At 42.8% G+C, this 23,739-nt stretch overlaps 1 protein-coding gene across 2 annotated transcripts in view; it reads right to left on the bottom strand.

The window, feature by feature from the left end:
• Window positions 1-1,897: 1,897 nt before the first annotated feature.
• Window positions 1,898-23,739, bottom strand: part of LOC111838315 (ankyrin repeat and SOCS box protein 2-like) — a 43,368-nt gene continuing 21,526 nt past the window's right edge. For both annotated transcript variants that reach the window (XM_072702650.1, XM_072702649.1), the window contains 4 exons: window positions 21,531-21,584; window positions 20,518-21,088; window positions 4,075-4,228; window positions 1,898-2,550 (listed from right to left, as the gene is read on the bottom strand). In XM_072702650.1, coding sequence (XP_072558751.1) covers window positions 2,405-2,550; window positions 4,075-4,228; window positions 20,518-21,088; window positions 21,531-21,584 — 925 coding nt within the window. In that variant the 3' untranslated portion in view covers window positions 1,898-2,404. The remainder of the gene's footprint in view (window positions 2,551-4,074; window positions 4,229-20,517; window positions 21,089-21,530; window positions 21,585-23,739) is intronic.

Below are 23,739 nucleotides of genomic sequence, written 5' to 3'. Positions count from 1 at the left end.
ATGTGCAATTTCACACTCAACACACTGTAAAAATGTTAAAATATAAATATATTGTTTCTAAAAATGTACAGACTAATCACTTCAAATATGTCTTCAATCAATACACACACACCTCCTCACACTAATTAGTATTTACCATATTTGATATTTATTTGGTTACTGTGAATTTTGTTCATCCATCAACAAAGTGATACAGGTTTTGACATACACACTTATTCTGTTATGGAACTCACCAATATTGTGATGATTACCAGTAGAAAGACCATAAAAACATGTAAAGTGTCATTCAAAACGTTGGATAACTTTGCTTTCACTGAGGCCTCTTAGCCAATTTCAGGGTACTCTGACATGCCTTGACATTTTAAAATATTTCACCTGTCTAAAAGACATTTATCCCAAAGTGTTACACTGTAACTGTAAATAGTTGATGCATTTGTTGGTTCTCTTCAAGGCATGTATATGTGTAGATTAATGTGACATTTTTATTGCAACAGTATGTACTATAATACGTACTAGTATGCGTACTATAAGTAAATAAGTTCAATAACAGATAGCAAACAGAGCATCCATATGCTAGTCCAAGCAGTCATTTTGTATCTTTAATGTTGGGGAGTAATGGCAGATTGTTCACTTCATAACTGTGATGAGCGCTCCTCATGTCTCAGGAACTTTAATAATCTTCCAGGGATTGGCAAGGAATCGATGAGCTGCATCCTCTCGGCCCCTAACAAACTGAGAATCCTGAGTCTGCATAATTGCATTAGGGGCCGTGGAAGAACTGAAAAGTCACAAATTTAAGAAAGTGTCACATACCTGTCTGAGTGTGTAAACATTAAGGTGAGTTTGAGCATGTAAACACTGATCCTCGTTCCAATGATCAGCTTTATGCTAGTTTGAAAATTGCGCTCCTTTGCATTTTTGCATTAGAGAAATAAAGTACCCAGAATGCATCACCTGTTCATGTTCACACACTATTAAGCCATCAATTCAAATATATATGTGAATGAAGAAACCTGTTAGGCAGAAGAATAACTGACATGGGTTAAACCAAAATCAGAGAGGAAGTGTAACACCGACAGGTACAGAGTGGGGGATGGGCCAAAATAATTCACTGCATAATGATTGGTGCTTTATTGATCCCTGTGGGGAATCTTATTTATTATTTTTTTATTATACAGGTTCACATACTTTAGAGATCTCTATACTTTAACTCATTTTTCAAATAAGCATATGGCAATGCATGTTGTGTTTGTTGTTTGCTAAATTAGACAGTCTTCATTTATTATTATGACGCAGATTAAGGTCAGATCATGTTTCAGGAGCCATTCATACAGAAATCCAGACAATTGCAAGAGGCTCACATTCTTTTTATGTATTGGTTTAAATACTGTTATGAGTAGCCATATGTCATATTTCATATCATGTCATATGATTTTATGATATATTTTCATATGTCATATTTAGTTACTCATATTTTAAGTACTTTCTCATTCAGAAAAAAATGAAACCGTAGAAACATAATATTTGGTACTGTAGGTGTTGTGATACAGACCATTTGTATAAGATAAATCAGATGCAGCTTTCATGATTTGACAAGTAATTCAGTAAGATAACAGTGATATAGAAAATTAACCAAACTGGATTATTCTTATAAAAATTACTTGAGTGAATGTGGCTCTTTATTTTCATCTTCAAATGAAACAGGGCAGTTCATAGAAACATTTTGCAAGTGTTTCAGTTTGGTCTCATAAAAAATGTTATTGATCTCCAATATGTGCAATTTCACACTCAACACACTGTAAAAATGTTAAAATATAAATATATTGTTTCTAAAAATGTACAGACTAATCACTTCAAATATGTCTTCAATCAATACACACACACCTCCTCACACTAATTAGTATTTACCATATTTGATATTTATTTGGTTACTGTGAATTTTGTTCATCCATCAACAAAGTGATACAGGTTTTGACATACACACTTATTCTGTTATGGAACTCACCAATATTGTGATGATTACCAGTAGAAAGACCATAAAAACATGTAAAGTGTCATTCAAAACGTTGGATAACTTTGCTTTCACTGAGGCCTCTTAGCCAATTTCAGGGTACTCTGACATGCCTTGACATTTTAAAATATTTCACCTGTCTAAAAGACATTTATCCCAAAGTGTTACACTGTAACTGTAAATAGTTGATGCATTTGTTGGTTCTCTTAAAGGCATGTATATGTGTAGATTAATGTGACATTTTTATTGCAACAGTATGTATTATAATACGTACTAGTATGCATACTATAAGTAAATAAGTTCAATAACAGATAGCAAACAGAGCATCCATATGCTAGTCCAAGCAGTCATTTTGTATCTTTAATGTTGGGGAGTAATGGCAGATTGTTCACTTCATAACTGTGATGAGCGCTCCTCATGTCTCAGGAACTTTAATAATCTTCCAGGGATTGGCAAGGAATCGATGAGCTGCATCCTCTCGGCCCCTAACAAACTGAGAATCCTGAGTCTGCATAATTGCATTAGGGGCCGTGGAAGAACTGAAAAGTCACAAATTTAAGAAAGTGTCACATACCTGTCTGAGTGTGTAAACATTAAGGTGAGTTTGAGCATGTAAACACTGATCCTCATTCCAATGATCAGCTTTATGCTAGTTTGAAAATTACGCTCCTTTGCATTTTTGCATTAGAGAAATAAAGTACCCAGAATGCATCACCTTTTCATGTTCACACACTATTAAGCCATCAATTCAAATATTTCTGTGAATGAAGAAACCTGTTAGGCAGAAGAATAACTGACATGGGTTAAACCAAAATCAGAGAGGAAGTGTAACACCGACAGGTACAGAGTGGGGGATGGGCCAAAATAATTCACTGCATAACGATTGGTGCTTTATTGATCCCTGTGGGGAATCTTTACACCACCCCCAACTAGCTCTCTGTAGATGGCAGCAAGCTGGTTGTGAAGGGCAGCCACATGTTATAGCATCCAGGGATCTGAGGGTTAATAGGCAGGTTTGAACTGGTGTCATTCTAATCACAGACAGAGAGGCTTAGCCTACTGAGCCACATGCTTAACAAATTACTCACAGATAGCCTCTTAAGTATGTTTTACCCCTAGCAGAGTCCAGCTAGTAAGTGAAGTTTTGGCAGCAGTAGAGTAAGCAAAATACAGTTAAGGTCAAAATACAAAAACATGGGACAGAAATGAAGAAATTAAGGCGTCATATAGGAATATCTCATCCACTTGAGAAAGTGATCTCAAGATCTGAGGTACTAATGAGAATTTATATTGAATCTGATTTAAAGATTTAAAGAGGCGGAGCTGCGCTCCGTTAAGGTGCATTTCGGACATACTGTAAGGAGGCAGAGCTGAGCTGTGCTGGGCTCTGTCCAAATTGAAACCCTGTATGTTTCATGGATTGAATATAAACTTGCATTTTGTCCTGGTTATCCCCCAGCCTTGTGCACTATGCTTCCTGGGATAGGCTCAAGGAACATGAAATACATGAAATCAGGGAGAAATGTCAGTTTTTCTGGAGCTGAACTTATCAGCCAGCTTGTTTGGTTTATTAGCACTAGTTCTCCATAAAGTAAACTTTTAGAAATGCTGTCCCCCCCAGACCTCTCTATGATGGTGTCTGTTAACCTAATAAGGAGCATCTACTCTTGGGAAGCATAGCTCTTCCTGTTCCAGACACAGAGTCTGACCAGAATAGCATGACATGGAGGTTTGACTTGATTTGATAATGTATTCCTTTCCTTTACCAGAATCTTACTGCTAACCAAACAACTGTAATCAATATGTACATCAGAATGTTCATCAATGATTACACCCATCCTTCCTTCCATCCGTCCATCCTATAACCACACATTCCAGCAATAAGCACAAGGCTGGTGTACACTCTGGATCAGATACCAGTCCAATATGGTTTTAGATAAAATTCATAGCAGACAAAGATTTTTACACATACATATATGTAGCAATAGAAATGGCTAAATGTTGGTTTCAGTCAGAAACAAACGAAAGAAATTGTAAATAACAGATGATTTTGACATGCTTACTTGATTTCTCCTTGATAACGCCCCAGTCCTCATAGCTATCCAGATGCTCTATCAGCCTGGCACACAGCTGCACATTGCCAACATAATCCAGGAGGACATCAATGATGGGTCCTGCCCAGCGACTCACTGAAGGCGTGGAAATCATCTCACAGAACTGAGGGTGAAAGACAAAGAACACATATCAAATAACAGGGGGTCCCTGGGCCTATCTCAGGCAGCAGAGAGCACAATGTAGACGTGCACTCTTGATGGGATGCCAACACACCGATCACGGGGCACATCCACGGAAAATCACCCACCATGGCCAAATTAGAGGCTTTCAGCTAGCCTAAATATCTGACTTTGGATTATAAGTGTATTAGCTTATGGACATAAAGTTTGTATTTAGAAATATATATATAATTTCAAGCAGGGACAGCATAAACAGGTGGCAGAGGGGAGGAGAGAGTTCCAATTGTGGCCCATAAAAATTTGGAACATCACTGGATTGGTCTGGGTTTGGGGCCAAATATGATATGCTGTCATGGGGCCTGGAATCTCTAGCGGCACTCCTGAGTTCAAGAAATTACATTTTCTATTGATATTCCTGTGATCTTTGATTTTGCTCAGGTATCGATACTGAAATCTAATCATTGTGTAAAAAGTACAGGATACCATAGATCAGCGGTGGCCAATCTTGTCCGCAAAGGGCCGGTGTGTATGCAGGTTTTTGGGGTAACCTTTAGGTCAGCTGTTCAAACCCAGGTGTGAGGACTCCTCAGCCAATCAGTCCTCGAACTAGTAATATAATTAGGGAGCTGCAGCGAAAACCCACACACACAGCGACCCTTTGTGGATAAGATTGGCCACCCCTGCCATAGATCCATCCATCCATCATACAGCCACTTTTCCAGTATAGGCAGCAGAGTGTCAAAAGATAGTTCTCAGGCATCATGGTGGCTTATTGGGTAGCACTGCAGATTCCAGAACTGTTGTTGAATCATGCATCTTTGGATTGTGGGAGGAATTTGGAGGAAACGGACTTAAAAGACCTGTCAGAAATAACTCTTGGTCATTCTCTGAAACAGTTTCTGTCCTACCAGATCTCCCACACAACATATTTTTTTGAAAGTGTCCATTTGCACCAGAGCAAGTGGTTTGCATGGTTGCATGTCACTTTAATGGCTGAAGGCACCAAAGTCTGATACAAATATATAAAGCATACTACTACTACTGATAATAATAATAATAATAATAATAATAATAATAATAATAATAATAATAACAACAACAACGTGACAATAATATAATAATACAAACAAACAACAACAATAATAATATAGAATTGTTGGCTACTGACACCTGGGTGCAAATAACATCTGCCCTTTTTAAAAAAATCATCCCATCTAATTGTGATGTATGTTTTGCACTGTTTCTATTGTTTACACTGTGAAATTACACTGCATTTAAACTATACCATATATGAATCCCCCCACTTAACCACCTGCCTGTTTAATGACTGCCTAATTTATTTGGGTCAACGAAGGAAGGACAGTACAGTATATTGTTTGCAGTAATTGACCTTTATTTCAATATACCATATCAGTTTACACTGAACTCACCATCCGGTGACTTTAGTTTGATGCATATGCCTTTTATTGCGGAATAGGGAGCCTCCAGTAGCATGTAAAGCACAGACGTTAAGGTTTTCCTGTCTTATACCTTTCTTATGTCTTCAAAAGTTTTTTTAGTTGTTTCATATCTTAGTTAATATATACAAGTGCTATTTTAATCCTATAATGTGCAAAAGGACGCTATAAGTGATTCATTGGATTGCAGTGATAATTTGCGATACATGCCTATAGGTTATTGGCGTATCATTTACAGTGAGGGAAATAATAATTTGACCCTCCCAATTGAATTCCTAAGTTCACCCATATATAAAGAAATGAGGTCTATAATTTCAATGGTATGTTTTTTTCAACATCAGAAGATAGATTTTCAACAAAATAAACAAGAAAAAAATCATTATGTAACAGGTACAAATCAATTTGTCATTTATCTAGGGCAGGGGTGGCCAATCTTATCCGCAAAGGGCCGGTTTGTATGTGGGTTTTCGCTGCAACTCCCTAATTAGATTACAAATTAGAAGACTGATTGGCTGAAGAGTCTTCACCAGAGCATGTGAGTGGAGTGGAGCGGTGAGAATTTCCGCTCCTCGCTGACGAAGCTGTTGGCTCCGCCCGCTCCTCCGCTCTAATTCGCTCTGCTCAACACCGCTCCTCGCTCCACTAAAATTTCCTCCCGCTCCAGTCAAATCGCTCCACGCTCGATCCAATTTAAAAGAGGAACAAATAATCTGCATGCCTAACAAATGTCACCTTAAACCGAAGCCTTATATCAGAAAGAGATATGAGCAACGGCAACATTGCCAGTCAGAACAGAAAATATTTATTTTTAAGCAACATATATAGGCAACAACGGACAGGTTTGGCAATGGCATTCCACGCAAAAATAGGCTTAAAAATAAAGGACAGTGGGCTTAATAGCCTAAAGAATATACAGGCACGTTTTAAATTTCTTTTAAATTTAAATTTCCTTTCATGATGTACTATATTGATTTCTAGCTCCAAAAATCGACATTTCCGAGGGGGAGTATCATGCAAAATACAACCAGACGTTTTGGGAACACCCTGGAGCCATGCTATGTGATCCCAACGCGAAAACATTACGGAGGTAGCTGTGCCCAGAGTGTAGGAGGAGGCAGACATCCCAAGTGTCCTGGAAGTTCCGGGAGTCTCCCGCATATTGATAGCGGCTCCCTGATGCCTGTGTCACTACCGAAAATGTTACACCTACCGAAAATGTAACTTCTGCTACTACGCATGCGCACATTCATCACGCATGCGTCCACGAAACCACATTTTCTGGCACTTCTTTATTACGCATGCGTAATGTACACTTCCACAGGCCCAATACTGCGCATGTATTCACATTTTGCGGCAGACCGTGATTGCGTGATTCAGGGCGTGGACGTCGTGTATCGTCATTCATTAGTCACGTACTGTATTGTGAGATGGGTCATTGATGTTTATATTTGTAGTTCAGCCGTCACTTTAGTGTGGTATTTAAACCATATTGCTTTGCCGATTGTAATATTTGCATCTGTGTGCGCGTTGTTTGTAGTGCCTGACAGTAATCTTACATAAGGTTTTTCCCAAGGGTATTGCTGAATAGATGCCTTTTCTTTAGAAAACGTAATAAAATTGGGGTGTATATCAATCTTGTGTACCCATATTGCTTATCAAGGGGCTGTGATATATGTACAGCATTTTCTAAAAAAAAAAAATCACACCAAAATAATAGTTAAGAACTTTTATTTGCACAACATAAACAATGTTTATGTTGTGCGGTTTGGCCCAAGAAAAAATAATCGGTCGTCTGTCAGAAACAAATATAATTTGCTTAATTTAGCACCACAAGACACAGCTGCCATAACTGACAGGAGTGTGTGGTAATTACACTGATACAATTAAGAAATGAAATGACTAAGGAGAAAAAAAGCAGGCTTAGTTTAAGTAACTTCACAGCACATCGAACTGGAAGTAGTACATAATGGTAACATTAAAGTAATGTCACCTTTGACTGTAAAATTGATGGCCATACCCTGTATTTTACATTGCTCCTTCTGAAGCACATTGGGCATTAAAGGCCTTTGCGAAATAAAATCTTTTAAAGTCGAAGGACTCCATCATTATCCGGTTAAATCTTCTCTTTCTTCTCGCTGTCGACAATCAAAAATCAACAGACGATGAAATGTGACGTGATGCCGTAAAAATAGCACGCCTCCTTCCAGAAGTCGCAAGCGTGCGCATGCGTAGTAGCGGAAGTTACATTTTCGGTAGGTGTAACATTTTCGGTAGTGACAGCTCGCAAATTGAATAAAATGTCCCAGAAACTAGAGCAAGCACACAAGAGCATGCGCGCGAGACAGTAACGTGTCCATCGCGCACATGAGAAAATCGCGCGCACGACAGAATGAGAGAGAGAGAGAGAGATGTATGGATCCCTGTGTGTGTGCCTGTTCATGTAGCCCGTGCTAGACAGACAGCATCCTGATTGGTCTACTTAGCAAAATAAGCCAATCAGATTTCAGTGCGGGCGGGCTTTTATTTAACTTCTCGAGGACCGAAGTTATCGGTTCAGTGGAGCCTTCGAAATTTAGTGTGCTGACTAGAAAAAATTTATTAACAAAAAATTATACATATGGCCAATGTAGAAATTGTCTTGTGTGAAATAAAGTCATTTCCCTTCTTGGCGGGGGGGGGGGGGGGACCTCCCTGAAATTAGTTTTTGCAGGTTGGAATGTCTGAGGAGGTAACGCAAGTTGTAAAAAAAATCTCTTCTTTCTGCAGCAGGAGTGGCACTTACGTGCATTTGCTGGACTTCGCGAGCCACTGAATCTTACGTTACGATCACCTTGCACCACATTAATGAGGATTGGCAACTGATTTCCCATGTTTTGTTGAAAGAGGGGCCTTTTTCACTGCTGCACCGCTAAAAATGTGCAGCGAAAGATCAAAAACGCAAGATATAGCTGACACTGGAGTTGTCAAAAAAATTGATTCTCAGATACTAATCGATATTAAAAATAAGTATCTGATTAGATACTCATTTTCACCATTATTGATACCAACAGTGCAGTTTTCGCCTCATTCGCCACACTTCACACAGCACCACTACAGCTCAGGAGCTCGTGTACGCACGCACACACACACTCGCGCAGCACCTCCCCGCCTCTCAATAGCAGTTGAATGGGCTTGCGCTGGTTAACACTAGGGGTGCAACGGTACAGGTATCCCACGGTACGGTATGTACCTCGGTATTTGGGCCACGGTTTCGGTTCGGTTTAAATACAACACTACAAATAACACAAGAAAACAAATAATAAACTGCCTCTTATTTATGTCTAAAATATCTATACATGTATAAAATTCAAACTTACAAAATGTAAACAAAAACACTCTAAACACTCTATATTCCACTCGAGGCTCTGTGCTTGAGCCAAATCGTTTTCGATGGCTTTGCGCGCTTTGTCATAGAGGTCGGGAATTATAACGTCGCTGAAATGTGTACGGCAGGGCACAACATAACGTGGGTCAAGCGTTTTAATTAAGTGGCAAAACCCCGCATCTTCGACAACAGAAAAGGGTTGCAAATCTTTAGCAATGAACGTTCCCACTGCACGGGTTATTTTCTTATGTTTTTTTTTTTTTTTTTTCCCCTTGTCGTGTCCGGCGGTTTAGCAAGCAGGATGTTAGTCTGGGTGCCTTATTGTGCCAACATTTTTATTTTAACAAGTGGAGCTTTGGATTTAAGCTCCTCTTGTTACTTGAGGTATACTCTTTATTAATCATTTTTATGTCAATGCGCCACAAAGCCGGAGCTGACAGGGGGGGGTTAGTGGGAAAGAGACAGAGAGAGAAAGTGAGAAAGGAGAGAAAGGGGTGAGAGACAGAGGAAGTAGAAAAATAAATAAATACACATAATAAAAATAAAATAAGGAGGGGGGTCAGAGAGAGAGAGACAGGGAAGAGAAATAATACATAACAAACAGTAGAACAAAAAGGAAAGAGTAATAAGAGGACAGCTTCTGCATCTTGCTGCTTTACACCGTATCATCACACCAGCTGCTGTATCTGAAAGATAAGATCCAGGGACACACACAAACAGTATACACACAAAGAAACCAGTGGTACCATTATGACATGGGAATGTGCTTGTGCCAGTATCTGCTTCTGGAATTAAATACGTTAATACCAATGAAAGAAAATAAATATATATGCATGAGCAGACCACCAGGAACACTGTCTAAATATCGTCGTACCCGTATCTGCATCTGAGAGGAGGGAGTGGAAGCCACACACCAACTTTCACACACACTCTCTCACACACACACACCCAGATAAGGGGAAAGAGGGATAAAATAGGGGAAGAGAGCCCTAGGCTCTCTTGTGTGTGTGTGTGTGTGCGCGCATGTCTGTGTGTGTGTGCATTCTAAGTGTATGTGTGTTGATATGAAAGTGTGTGTATGTGTGTGCATGTGCATATATACGTGTATGTGTGAGTGTGTACGCATACGTGTATGTGTGTGTGTACGCATTTGTGTATGTGTGTATGTTTGTGTGTTGTGAGTGTATGTATGAGTGTGCAGGTTAACATGGAATGATTCCCAGTGTGTGTGCGAGGCCACAACAACACCGCCCCGGGGCCCCCAGACGGCCGGGAGAGCCCTGACGGGTCATGAACCCAGCCGCCCCACAGCGGCCAGGTACCCGGGCCCCCGGCACCGGATGGCTGCGCGCCCACCCAAGGAAGGCAGGGAAGGAGGCACTGGGCGCCCCCCACCGGCGAGCACGAGCCAGGAACCCCACGGCCATAGGCGGCAGCGTGCCGGCCCCCCCCGGGAGGCCGGCCACGCAGGCACGGACAGAGCCCGGACCCCGGACCACCCGCACACCCTGCGGGGGCCCCGCCAGCCCCGGGGAGACCCGCCCCCCCCCCAAGACCCCCACCCGGGGGACCAGGGGGACGCCCCGAGAGTCACCAAGCACACCCGCCCCTGACCCCCCCTCCCCCAAGCCCAGATCCCAACCCTCCCTCTCCAGCCCCCGCACCCTCCCTCCCCTCACTGCCGCCCCCACACCGCCCCATCATCCACGTGCTCCCCGTACCAGGACAAACCTGCAGACACACAGATCCATGCATGCACGCATACACACACTCAGACACACACTCCCAGTCACACCTGCTCGTCTTTGAGGTCCGGCCGCAGATGCCCTGGACTTTCTTATGTTTATCGGATGTAGCAGGGTATGTCTGTTGAAAAGCTTTTTCGATAGACACTTGTTTACCTGCAGTTACCTTTTCGTCTGTCCTTCGTTCAGGAACCATTATATCAGCATGACTACGCTTGAGATGCTTAGCCATATTGCTCATGTTTCCATTAGCGTATGGGACACGTGTTAGGCAATGTTTACAAACAGTGGCATTTCTATTAACTGTTTTGACTCCCTGGTCGTTGTATTCTACAGCGACCCCGAAAAAAATCCATAATGGACATTTGTACGAAGCTAGTGCTTCTTCAAACTTCTGCCTCTCAACTGTTCCGCAAGTGCTGGCCATGCTTGTTTGTTTTTCTTTTTTTCTGCGTCTGCTTACCGAGCTGCAGGCTCAGCTCCAGTTACGTCAGTGTGAGAGAGCGAGTGGGTGGAGCCACAACAGTGATTGGACATTAACTCACGGTGGAGGGCTTTCGCTCATTGGCGCTTACTGTTTAACTGGAGCCTGATAAGCATTAATCGCCATTTTCAAAAGGAAGTGCAAAAACGAAATACCGCAGTACACAAGGGCGTACCGGACCGTGCAGCGCATACTGAACGGTCCGGTATTTTACCAAGTACCGTTGCATCCCTAGTTAACACACATACGGAGTTGGCCGGTCATGGCATAAGCTGCAGTTGAAGGCACTTCGCAAGCTGCTTTATTAAAAACAAAAAAAATGTCCTTTGGAATTATTTTGCAGAGGAGCATGGAAAGGCGAATGATGTCAATAAGCCTCTAAGCAAACAGTGCTACAAACATGTGGCGACGAAGTCAAGTAGCACGTTGAACCTGGCGAAGCATCTTAAAGACCACCATCCCGGTCTTTATAAGAAATTTCGCGAGGTCAGTAAAGCTCACGTTCCAGCAACACTGAGCTATTAAACACATCAAAAATGTTAACTTGGCCGGCGCACACCATAACATTAGCCATTTATCTATAAGCAGTTAGCCAACAAACACGTTAGCCGGATGTTATCATTAAGGTAGCGGATAGGCGCAATGGCAAATAAAGTAATATAGTTAATGTGGGAACAGTGCAAAAACGTATAACAAAAATGTGTCCTATAAAATCGTGTAAAATGAGGTAAACGCCCAATCATACTTTTTTATAAAAATACAGTCGTATACTGTGAAACCGATATAACTTTGAAAAATGCCATGATATAAATTTTTGGTCATACCGCCCATCTCTAATCATACCGTTTTATTTTCATTATAAGAACAGGTGATATGCTCAGTCCTCTACAAGCACCACACCAGCCTAAGATAACTGACTGGGTACTTTAATTTCTTATTTTCATTCTTATGCACTTTATCTTAACGTTTTTGGTGTCCACTAGTTCATTGTGTTAAAATGCAAAGACAGTAAAGTTAAATTTCAATTAAGAACATAAGAACATATGTGAGTTATGTTGTTTTGGCTGAATTGTTAATGTAATATGATTCATTAAGACCACCCAGATCATACACAGTAACTTGCATTTCAGCTCTATTTTTACATTTTCAGTGAACTAGAATATTGCAATATTATGCAGTGCGCGTTATAGTGCGGAAAATACGGTAATCGGATTGTGAGCCATGTACCGTGAAATGTATCGTGAGGTCCTTGTAAATACCCACCCCTATTTTATACTTTAATTTACTTTATAGACTTGATATGGTACATGTAGTGGAGGCTGCTGTTAGGATCACTCTCCCAAGTTGCTGGGTCTGATTCTAGTTATGTATATCCCGGAGTGTCAGGGATCCTGAAGAATCTTTTATTATTTAATTCCAGTGCAACATCCTTTCTCCAGGTCTCACATAACACAGGTGCTGATGTAGGTGCTTGGGTGTGTATGGGTGTATGTGTGGTCTAAAAGAAACAAAAGTATGGTAAGTGTACACTCAGCAAACTACCAATAACAATGTCAGCTTACCACCATACATGAATACAGCGATCTCTCTGTCCGCGTATAATCGAATCTGCATGCTAAAGTTAATTATACAAACACAGCATTGCATTGTATAATATGCCCCGCGTTATACAATTATAATCTCTCCCTAACTTAACATTAACAGAGATTATATGCATGAAACTCACGCTTGACATACAATTATATTTCGCAACGAGAATGAAGCGAATGGCGCATTTACTAATTACTTTACTGATTATAACAGGACGATTGCATAGAAATGATAAATATAACCACTTGTATACTGAAGGCGCAAACATAAAGATAACTAGACTTAATATTTGTCTTACCTTTTGGTCATTTACGCACACGAAAAGAATGGACTGGCACTCGCAGTTAGCCCCGCTATTAACTTTACTGTTACTGAACAGAAATAAAATGGAGACCGCAACTAAGTTCATGCCATGCGTGCCCACGTACTACCATGGAAACAATAAACTAATGGCTGCCCCCATGTAACATTATAAATGGATTAATGAAATCAACTAAATAAGAATTTCAATTACTAAATACTTAACAGTTGGGGGGCCTTTTGTACAGCCGCCCCCAAATGTATACAATAGATTTGCTCCTAACAAAGGGCCCGAAGTCCCCAAATTCTCATGGAGTTGAAGGCGTAGCGTTGTCCTCATCTTCCCCCGAAGGTAGAGCTGGGAGAACTACTAGTTTGGCGACAGGTCGGGTGTATACTCTGTCCTTGACTTGCACATCAGCAGACCTAATGTGACCATCAGGGCTGTAATGGGCCTTAGCCACCCACCCCATGGGCCAAAGAGCTTGTGGCATCTGTGGATCTACTATCATCACCACAGAACCCTCCGCAATGTCAGCTGGTATAGTATGCCACTTCTGGCGGATTTGTAGGCTGGGAAGATATAACTGGATGAAACAAGCCCAGAAACGATCAGCGAGTATCTGGGAGTGTCTATCGGCGTCGACTTAGGATGTCTCCTTCAGGATAAACGACTTGAGGTAGAGATCCATCAGGCCGCCCCCATCAGCAGCACATTGGTAGTTACTGGGTCCAGGTCATTCACGTCTGATGGAACATAACCAAGGGGCTTGGAGTTAAGGACCGCTTCTACCTCTATGAGCGCTGTCCGAAGGACCTCATCTGGGACTGGCTGAGCCCCAACTGTTGTGATCAGAGCCGCCATAATGGAGCGGATTTCTCGAGAGAACAGCTCGGCTGGTGATCCTCTCCAGGCGATGAATCTCCTGAGGGCAATTACTGTAGGAAAGAGTCCATATCCATGTTAATTAACAGGTCCAGATGTACACCTCTTGTGGCGAAGCACTTAAATATTATCCCCCATATTTTTTCAGTACGATGCCCCCACTTCACTTCCAGTGGCCCAAAGCAGTCCATCCCAGAGGAATAAAAGGCAGGCTTAAAGAGCCTCAGACGAGCTAATGGGAGGTCTGCCATCTATGGTACAGCAGGCCTAGCCTTCCATCTACGGCAGTCAGTACAGGTGCGCTGATAACGACGGATGGCTTCACGCCCTCGCAAGACCCAGAAAGACCTCCGGATCTCAGCGAAGACCCGTTCGGGGCCTGGGTGGCACAAACGGCTATCATAATCCTGTATTAAGAGCCTGGTGACTGGATGAGATGGGTCAAGGACTACTGGATGCTGGGTTGTCAGCTCTAGGTCCTCAGATCGGCGGAGCCGTCCACCAACATGTATACGCTCTCCAGTTTCATCCAGCTCGGGGAATAAGGTCAGCAATCTACTATTCGAGGGAACAGACTTCCCGGCCTTCAGCAAACTAAGCTCCTCTGGGAAACACTCCTACTGGGCTCTCTGCAGGATCAGCTCCTCTGCATCGCGGTAATCTTTAGCTAATAGGTAATCACTTTGGTTGGCCGCCCCATGCAACTCCTCCGCTGTGACCTGCAAGAGTTCCTTCCAGGTACTCGGCAGGTTTGGTGCAGGGGAGACAAGGCCACAGAAGGTAGCCTTATGGATCTCTGAAATGTCATCCCCTTGGCTTATCACTGGGTATACTGGCCATGACTCTGGGCTCAGGAGGAGGAAAGGGGGTCAATGGGTCCATCTATTTGGCCCTATCAGATCCCTCAACATCTTACCGCAGGTGATGCCATCGGCGGGATTTTTTTCCGAGTCTACATATCGCCAGGTAGACTGCTCGGTGAGGTCCTGTATTTCCGCCACACACGTGCCAATGAAAACCTTAAAACGACATGACTCGGTTTTCAGCCAAGTCAACATCGTGGTGGAATCTGACCACAGGATAGTCCAGGTAACTTCTAAGGTAAGCTCCTTCTCGAGTAATTTTGAGAGTTGAGCTCCGATGAGTGCGGCACAGAGTTCTAACCAAGGCATGGAATGTAGCCGCTTAGGGGCAACCCTGGAGTGTGCCAAAAGGAATGCTAGGTGCACACCACCATCACGGCCCAATGTTCGCAGATAAGCCACCGTACCGTAAGCCTGCTCAGACGCATCACAGAAGATGTGCATCTCTCTGCTAGTGTTCAGTGGGGATATGTCCTTTGGTAAGTACAGTCGAGGAAGGAGGACTTAGGCCAGGACTTGAAGCTCTTCCTCTCAATCCTTCCACTGCTGCAGGAGGTCTTGCAGTAGCAGGGGTTTATCTCAACCCATCTGCTTGTCCCATAGACATCTGACTAGCAGTTTAGCCCAGGTGGTGTAAGGTAGAATGAACCCTAAAAGATAGTAATGGCTGGCTAGGACTTTATAAATATTCTGCATGGTCAGGGCCCCATAATCCACATGACGATACTTGTAACCGAGGAGGTCGGTCTGAAAGTGCCAGCTAAGCCCTAAGGTTGACTCTGGAGCTTCTGATCGATCTTGAGCCAGCCAGAGCTCAACTGTGTCTGACCTCATTTCTTCAGGAAGGTAGCTTATGACGGCTGGCTCATTGCTAGCCCACTGATGCAGTTCACTGGCTCATTGCTAGCCCACTGATGCAGTTCAACCCCTGCTGACAACAGGAGTGCTCGAAGCTTATCCACTAACTGCCTGGCTTCCTCAATGGTGGGTAGGCTTTGTAGGCAACTATCAACATAGAAACATCGCGCAACGGAGCGCTTCACCTCTTCATCTGGAATGCTGTGGTTAGCTACATGGTGCTGTAGGGCAAACACTGCACAGCGAGGGCTACACGTTGTGCTAAAGGGCAACACTCGCCATTCATATACTTCTGGAGGTTCATGTTGATGCAGATTGCGCCACACAAACCGCAGGAGGCAGCAGTCCTCAGGTATCAGGCAGACCTGATGGAACATGCTCTTGATATCTCATCTGACAGCCACTGCATGCTCGCGGAAGCACAAAAGGACTCCAAGAAGTGATGCTCCCAATGTTGGACCCGGCAGCAGGTACTCATTCAAACTCTGCCCTCGATACTGGCAAGAGCAGTTAAATACAAGCCGATTCTTACCATTGTGGCTAACCATGTGGTGGGGTATATACCATGATTCCCCCTCTTCTCCTAACGTCATTGGGTCACCCTTCAACACTGATCCTGCCTTTATGAGCTTCTCCATTTCTTCTTTGTAAGCGGTGGCTTTCTTAGGGTCCCTACTGAGTCAATCTGTGCTTCTCGGGCTTGGCATAACAGCTTACATGTGTGTTTGGAGGCAGGGCATGTTCTTCCGCCGGAGCAGAGTTGCGTATCAGAGTATACCATTCACTTCTACATGGGTGGTCTTGGATTCAAGGATGATGATGGCTTCATGATCCTGCTTGGAGCGGGTCACTAACTTCTCGCTTCTAAATGGAATGGTGTCTAGCTGCCATAATCTCTCTATGTGTTTCATCAGCTCGTTCACTTGGGGGGCCACGGAGGTCATGAGACACTGTTGTGGCTGGATGAGCTGACGGACCAGCTTTGCAGGGCCTTGGAGTGTCCATCCTAGTCGGGTACGGATAGCTGCTGGCCCACCTGGTGAGCCTAGCCTAACAGGTTCAATAGGGGTTATGAGGTGTGGATGGTCACTCCCAATCAGCAGTAATGGTCTGACATTCTTGAATGACCTTATTGGCAGGCCAGTCAGGTGTCTGTACTTCTTCTGAAGCAGCTCCATGGGGTAGGTATGCTCTGATAAATTAATGTGGGTTGCTGTGAAAGCTCCTGTAATGGAGAAACTAATCTTTGGTCTTGCGAATGGAGAGATGGAGAAGGACACTGAGGTGGGAGATCTTCAGGTGTCCCTCGAAGCCCAAGTCTCTGGGCAGCAGCAGGTAGCAACATTGTCCTCTCTGATCCATCGTCTAGCATTGCATACGCATCCAGCATTTGATTACCACTGTGGATGAGGACTCTGGCGACTTTCAGTAACACGTGACTGTCTTCAGTTAGCCTATCCAGGTAGAGCACTTCCGTTGGCGAAACCTCTGCCCGGTCCCCCTCCACAATAGGCTTCACTGCTCCCTTTGAGGCCCTGATGTTGACCTCATGTAAAACCTGTAGATGCCTTCCTTAACACAAACCGCAAGGTTTCTTGAGGTCACATTGTGTTGCCTGGTGGGACCGTGCGCAGCGCCATCTTCTATTTGTCCTTATCCACATGGTTAACTGGTCTTTAGTTAACTTGGAGATCTTCGTGCACTGACTGAGGTGATGCTCCGACTTGTCACAGAACACACAGTATAGTTTGCTTTGGTTCCTCTTAACAAGGCTGCTTTGAGTCGGGGGTTCTTCCTTACTGAGGCTGTCTTTAGTCCCATGGAGGACTGACAAGCCGCTTTTTTTGTGTCTGTCACCCTTAAACACAGGTCTATCTTGGTCCCCTTGGAGGGTATCTGTCCATCAACATCTTGACACCACGACTCATACTTCAGCCAATCTGAAAGGTCAGTCAAGGTGTAGTCCATTCCAAAATGCCTGAACATACAATGCTGGAACTCTGCTTTCTGCTCAGGTGGTAATTTGCTGAGAAGGCGGGCCACATATGAGCGATACTGCAGCTCAGGCTCTCCCTCCGGGCCTAAAGTCTTCAGCATTCCCACCAGTGACTGGATCTGGAGCGCAAACCTCTCGAAGGCAGCTGCATCTCCACGTCTGACGTCAAGAGTGCATCACAGAAGCAATTTTCTTTAGCGCCATCTGATGCGGTTGACCAAACTTGTCATTTAGAGCGATCATAGTGTCATTGTAAGGAGTGGTGGAATGGAGATCATCGGCCACCAACTCTGCCTCCTCCAGTTTTAAATGGTCAGCTAAAACCTGGTACTTAAATAGCACTGTTCCATCTATTGGTAGAAGGTTTTCCAGGGCAGTCTTAAGACGGGCAAACTCACTGGGATCCTGGGTTGTAAGGTTAGGGATCAGTGGACGTGGCCCACGGTAAGCTGATTCAGGCACGAGGTGGTGGCTGGAAGGCTATAACGGTGGTGGCTGCGGCCTTGGGATGCCTGAGGGGTACTGTTGGGGGCTAAACTGATACCCTGGCTGAAAGTGATCCTTAAAGGGACGCAGCTGGGCTAGATGAAGCACAGAACTCTTAAATACTAGGGCAGGTGACGTGAGGCCCAACTGTGGAGGAGGCTACAGAAGTAGTACTTAATTAAGTATTAACAGATACCAGTATTCACATTTAATGGCATTACTTTGTTTAAAAAGTATTTTTTAGTCACTAACCTTTCTAGATCTTCAATCCTATCACCATGAGAGACTCCAGAGAGCTGTCTAAGGATGTCAGAGACAAGATTGTTGACCTTGACAAAGGTGGAATGGGCTACATGACCATCAGCAAGCAGCTTGGTGAGAAAGTGACAACTGTTGGTGGAATTATTTGCAAATGGAAGAAAGACAGAATAACTGTCAATCACCCTGGATCTTGGGCCCCAAGAAAGATTTAGTCTTGGGCGGCATCAATGACCTTAAGAACAGTGAAGGCTAACCCCAGAACTACATAGGAGGAGCTCGTTAATGATCACAAAGCCGCAGGGACCTCATGTTGCCAAAAAAACCATTGGTAACACAGTATGCAGTTATAGTTTGAAATCCTGCAGTGCTCACAAAGTACCCCTGTTCATGAGGGCCCATGTTCAGATCCATCGGAGGTATGCCAGTGAACACCGGAATAATTCCAATGAGGCTTGGAAGTGGTCAGATGATGTGATGTGGTCAGATGAGACCAAAATCAAGCTGTTTGGCATCAACTCTACTCACTGTGTTTGGAGGGAAAAGAATGCTGACTGTAACCCCAGGAACATCATACCTACTGTCAAACACAGAGGTGGAAGCATTATGCTTTGGGGGTGTTTTTCTGCCAAGGGTCCAGGACGGCCACGTAGCATTAAATCTTGGAAGAGAACCTCCTTCCTTCAGCTAGAGCACTGAAAATGTATTGTGGGTGGGTCTTCCAGCAAGACAACAACCCTAAGCTGCTTCAAGAAGAAGCAGAATAAGGTCATGGAGTGCCCTAGCCAGTCTCCGGACCTTAATCCCATAGAAAACCTATGGAGGGAACTCAAGCTTCGTGTATCCAAGTGACAGTCTAAAAACCTTAAAGATTTGGAGATCCTCAAAGAACAGTGGATGAAAATTCCTGCTGAGCTGTGTGTAAACCTGGTGACCAACTACAAGAAACATCTGACAGTTGTGCTTGCCAACAATGGTTACTCCACCAAGTACTAAAGCATGTGTTCCAAGGGATCAAATAATTATTTCCCTAGATAAATGACAAATTGGTTTGTAACTGTTACATAATTATTTTTCTGGCTTGTTTTTCTATCTTTTGCTGTTAAAATAAACCTACCAGTGAAGTTATAGACTTCTCATTTCTTTATTAATGGGTCAATTTAAGAATTCAGCAGGGGGTCAAATAATTATTTCCCTCACTGTATTTATGATTCCATTGACGATTAACATTATCACTTATTGGCCAGCTTGTTGTGAGATAAAAGATCGCATAAAAAAGAGATGCCAAAAAAATAAAATGTTCTTACTTTGGTGTGTGCACGCCAAAGTAAGAGCATTTTATTTTTTTGCACAGGTCCCTTCCGGGGCTCCATAGTCTTTTCTGTGTTTTACTATAGTTTCACTCATAGATTTTCAACTGTCACAAACGGATAAAACATGTAGCCAGAACAGTGTTTATTACAGTATGCAATACACTAATGTATGAAGATTTAGAGATGTTATAAATGGTGCAAAGGTGACATTAAAACAACATTTAAAGAGGGTTGGCACTACCACTACCAGTACAGTGTGCTTGAAATATCAATAAGGACAGCTCTTCCCTTATCAACCAATTCACTTAATGATCTAGTCATAGGAATGAAGCTGTCAGTAAGTGAGGAGTGTCTGATTTATTTAATAAAATAGCACCATGCTCAGGTGCTGCCTGCTGCAGCAGCTCCTTCAACTTATAGTGCCCTACTTATATGTGTAGCCCTTGTTTTGTTCTATGTTGCACATTGGTCTTGGGGAACTAAATTTTGTATCACAGTACTACAGTATGTGTTATCACAATAAAATCCACTTGACTTGATAAAGGGAAAACATGCATGTAATTTTTTTTCTGATCAAGTTACCAACATGTGCAATAAGTATATCTTACACTTGGTCTGATCATAGTGCTGAACGCTCATTTCACAACATGTTATCTAAGATGTCGAACCTACCTGCACTGGAATGTAGTCCTGCACATCAACATTGTAGCGTATGTCATCCCTGGGTCTGTGTAAGGTCTCGATCGGAGGATGTGGACCACTGCCGTACTCACACTGGAAGCAGGACTGGGCATCGCACCCATTATCCAGCAGGTACTTGAGCAGGGTCAGGTACTTCATGCAGAACATAATGGCAGCGGGGAAGGGGGTGGGGTGGGTGGGGATGTAGGCATTGACATTGGCCCCATGCTCTACCAGCAAAGTGACTGTCCGTATGCAGCCCTGACGCACGGCGATCAGCAGGGGGTTAAACGTGTCCAGGTTAGGGTTGGCACCAGCTTCTAGGAGCATAGTGGCAGCTTCAGTGTTGTTGTTGCAGATGGCAAAATAGAGGGCGGTGCTGCGGCGGTCCTCGTACATCTTGGAGCGGTCAGGGGACAACATGGCGTTGACATCAAAGCCTGCCTCTATGAGAGTCTCCAGGACCTCATTCTTGTTACGTTCTGCAGCCAGGTGAAGGGGACTGATCCCACTACGCCGCACCCGGGCCTTGCTAGTAGCCGGAATCAGCATGGACACAATTCTGCATGGAGGAGAGACGGGAGTCAGAATTATGGGAACCAATAATGTCAAGTCCTAAGCAAGATCCAAGCATACTCTACTGCCCCATACTAACAATATGGCTACTCATTTACTTTATTCATTTGAGAATTATTATACTAAATATGGTCCTAATATTCAACATTGAACATTTTTCATGTTGTGTCTCAGATTAAATGAGATTATCAAACCAAGCTATATTTATTTACATCAATATAAGTACATAAGATAAATATGAAATAAAATATGAATATTTTAATTAATCAGTTTTCCAGAATAAAAGCAAACTAAAGTGCATACTGATATGAATGAGTGGTTAGGAGATCAGTAAAGGTTTAAGTGCAGACAACAGCTACGCTAAGCTTGAGTTAATTCCGTAAGTTACGGGAGAGCTCGCAGCACCACTGCAGGCTTTGGTGACTTACTTAACTGACAATTCGCAACAGTAGGAATATGATGCATAGTTCAGCAACTTTTCTCTGCAAAAGCAATGCGGGAGAACAAAGCAGATGTTACACCATTACAAGCTGTGCTGCTTACAGCTGTCGGGTGGTGCTATGAATTTTCCAAGACACTTAATACAGTGGTGTCTAGCTGTGCCTCTGTGGACACTGAATACACTCTTTGTACCAACACAGAAGTGACAAAAAGTGACATCAGGTTATTACTGGTGGTAATAAAGTTGCATGTCAAAATCCCCAGAATGTCATAATACTCATTATTACCAAGCTATGGATTTATTGACTAAACACTCATTTGTATAAAAAGACCTTTTTAAGCTGCTAAAAAACTGAAAATATATACTGTGTTTAAAAGTATAAGGTATTTCCATGCCTTAAAAGGTTTCTAAGGCCAGAAACAACTGAGACATGTATTGTGTGTCTGAGCAGGAAAAAATTGCATTTTAACAAAGTATGCCCATAGATGACAATGAACAGAATATCTGTACTATCCCCCCCACCCCCACCCCCCACCCACCCAAATAACATTCAAGCAACACAACACGGCTGTGGGAAACATTAGAGTCTGCCTAGGGCAGCATTCCCCTGGGACACAGCTGTGCCCATCCCCAAGATATTAAGGCAGTCTAGAGTGCAAAACAAGGCCCAACGCAATATTATGTTGCGCACATTCAGTGCAATGTATAATTCACATATAATCACGTAGAATTTTAAATATAAAGCATTGCTCAGTTCTCAGTTTGACATGTGAAAACCTGGTGCCACAAAAGCATCGAGAAGCAACTTCTGCCCTTTTTCTTTTGAAAATATACAGGGTTTCAAAATTTAATATTAAACTGAATATAAATGGGTTTGAATATTGCACTTCAGTATTAAAAATAGAACAGTATTATGTTTTTTTTTATCATTGTAGGTTTAAACTGTGGCAATAATAGTTTAAATTCTTCAACAAAAATTCCTGACCTCAGGAAAAGGATATGCAAGGGAGAATGAGCTATGGAGATATGCCAGTGTTGTTGCTGATGATAACATACATCAGTTCAGTGCACACCCTTGCTGAAACCAAAGATAAGAGATTAATAATGCATTTGTGGTCAACTAGCTTAATCTCACACTGATAAATTTGGAGAAACCCAACTTGATCCCAATGAAGTAAATTAATTTCAGAAAAAAACCTTTTTTACGCAAAAAAAAGTTTCAAATTTTTTTTTTTTTTTCAAAAAAATATTTTACGCACACACACACACACACATATGTCGGGTAAACATATCTTTATGGGGACCACTCATTAATTTCTATGGGAATAATGCTAATGCTAACTATGACAACCTTAACCCCTACCCAGCCCTAACCTGAACCATAAGTAATTAAACAAAATATGAGACTTCTTGCATTTTTGCTTTTTTGATTGCAGTCACAGATCTTTGTGGGGACCTGAAAAATGGTCCCCACAACTTCAAAATAACAGGTTTTTATTACATTGTGGGGATCATTTGGTCCCCACAATGTAATGTAAACATAATCCACACACCCATACAGTATATATATGTGTGTGTGTGTGTGTGTGTGTGTGTGTATATAGCATTAGAACATATGGAAATTAAGAGTAACACAAGAAAAACTAGTAAGAATTTCTTCTGTTCTCCAAAAAATGACTGATATCCACGTGCAGAGGGGGGGGGGGGCAGAGGGTGCTTGAGCACCCACCCCTTTCCTCCAGGATGCCTCAAGTGCCCTTTTCTTGGGTTTTTTTTTTTGTTGTTGTTGTTGTTTTTTTTTTTTGTTTTTTTTTTAATGTGTATGTGAGTATGGAGCCCTGTCTTTGCCCCTCAACAATAAAATGTAACTATTAATCTCAATTTTGCTAAATAAAAGGATCTGGCTTGCATCAGTCACATGACTGCCATTAACCAATGCACGCCCTTGAGGGCAGAGCGCACTCGTTACGAGACGGGTACGAGCTCGCAAAGTGCACGCGCATTTTCTGCAGGCTGGGTGGTGCGGAGCTGGAGGAGAAGCAGGCAAATTAATTGGAAGGTGCAGACTGCAACAAAACAGTAAATAGGGTGTACAGCGCACACTATAGTCTATAACAACAAATGAATTGAAATAAATGAGCGTGCTGTTTGTGCAACAGCGCGACAAACATTACCTGTCCTTTTATGAACTGCAC

Source organism: Paramormyrops kingsleyae, chromosome 19 (genome assembly GCF_048594095.1).
Source record: "Paramormyrops kingsleyae isolate MSU_618 chromosome 19, PKINGS_0.4, whole genome shotgun sequence".
Lineage (NCBI taxonomy): Eukaryota > Metazoa > Chordata > Actinopteri > Osteoglossiformes > Mormyridae > Paramormyrops > Paramormyrops kingsleyae.
Note: the sequence above shows the minus strand (reverse complement) of the source record. Positions and strands in the feature narration are given on the sequence as shown.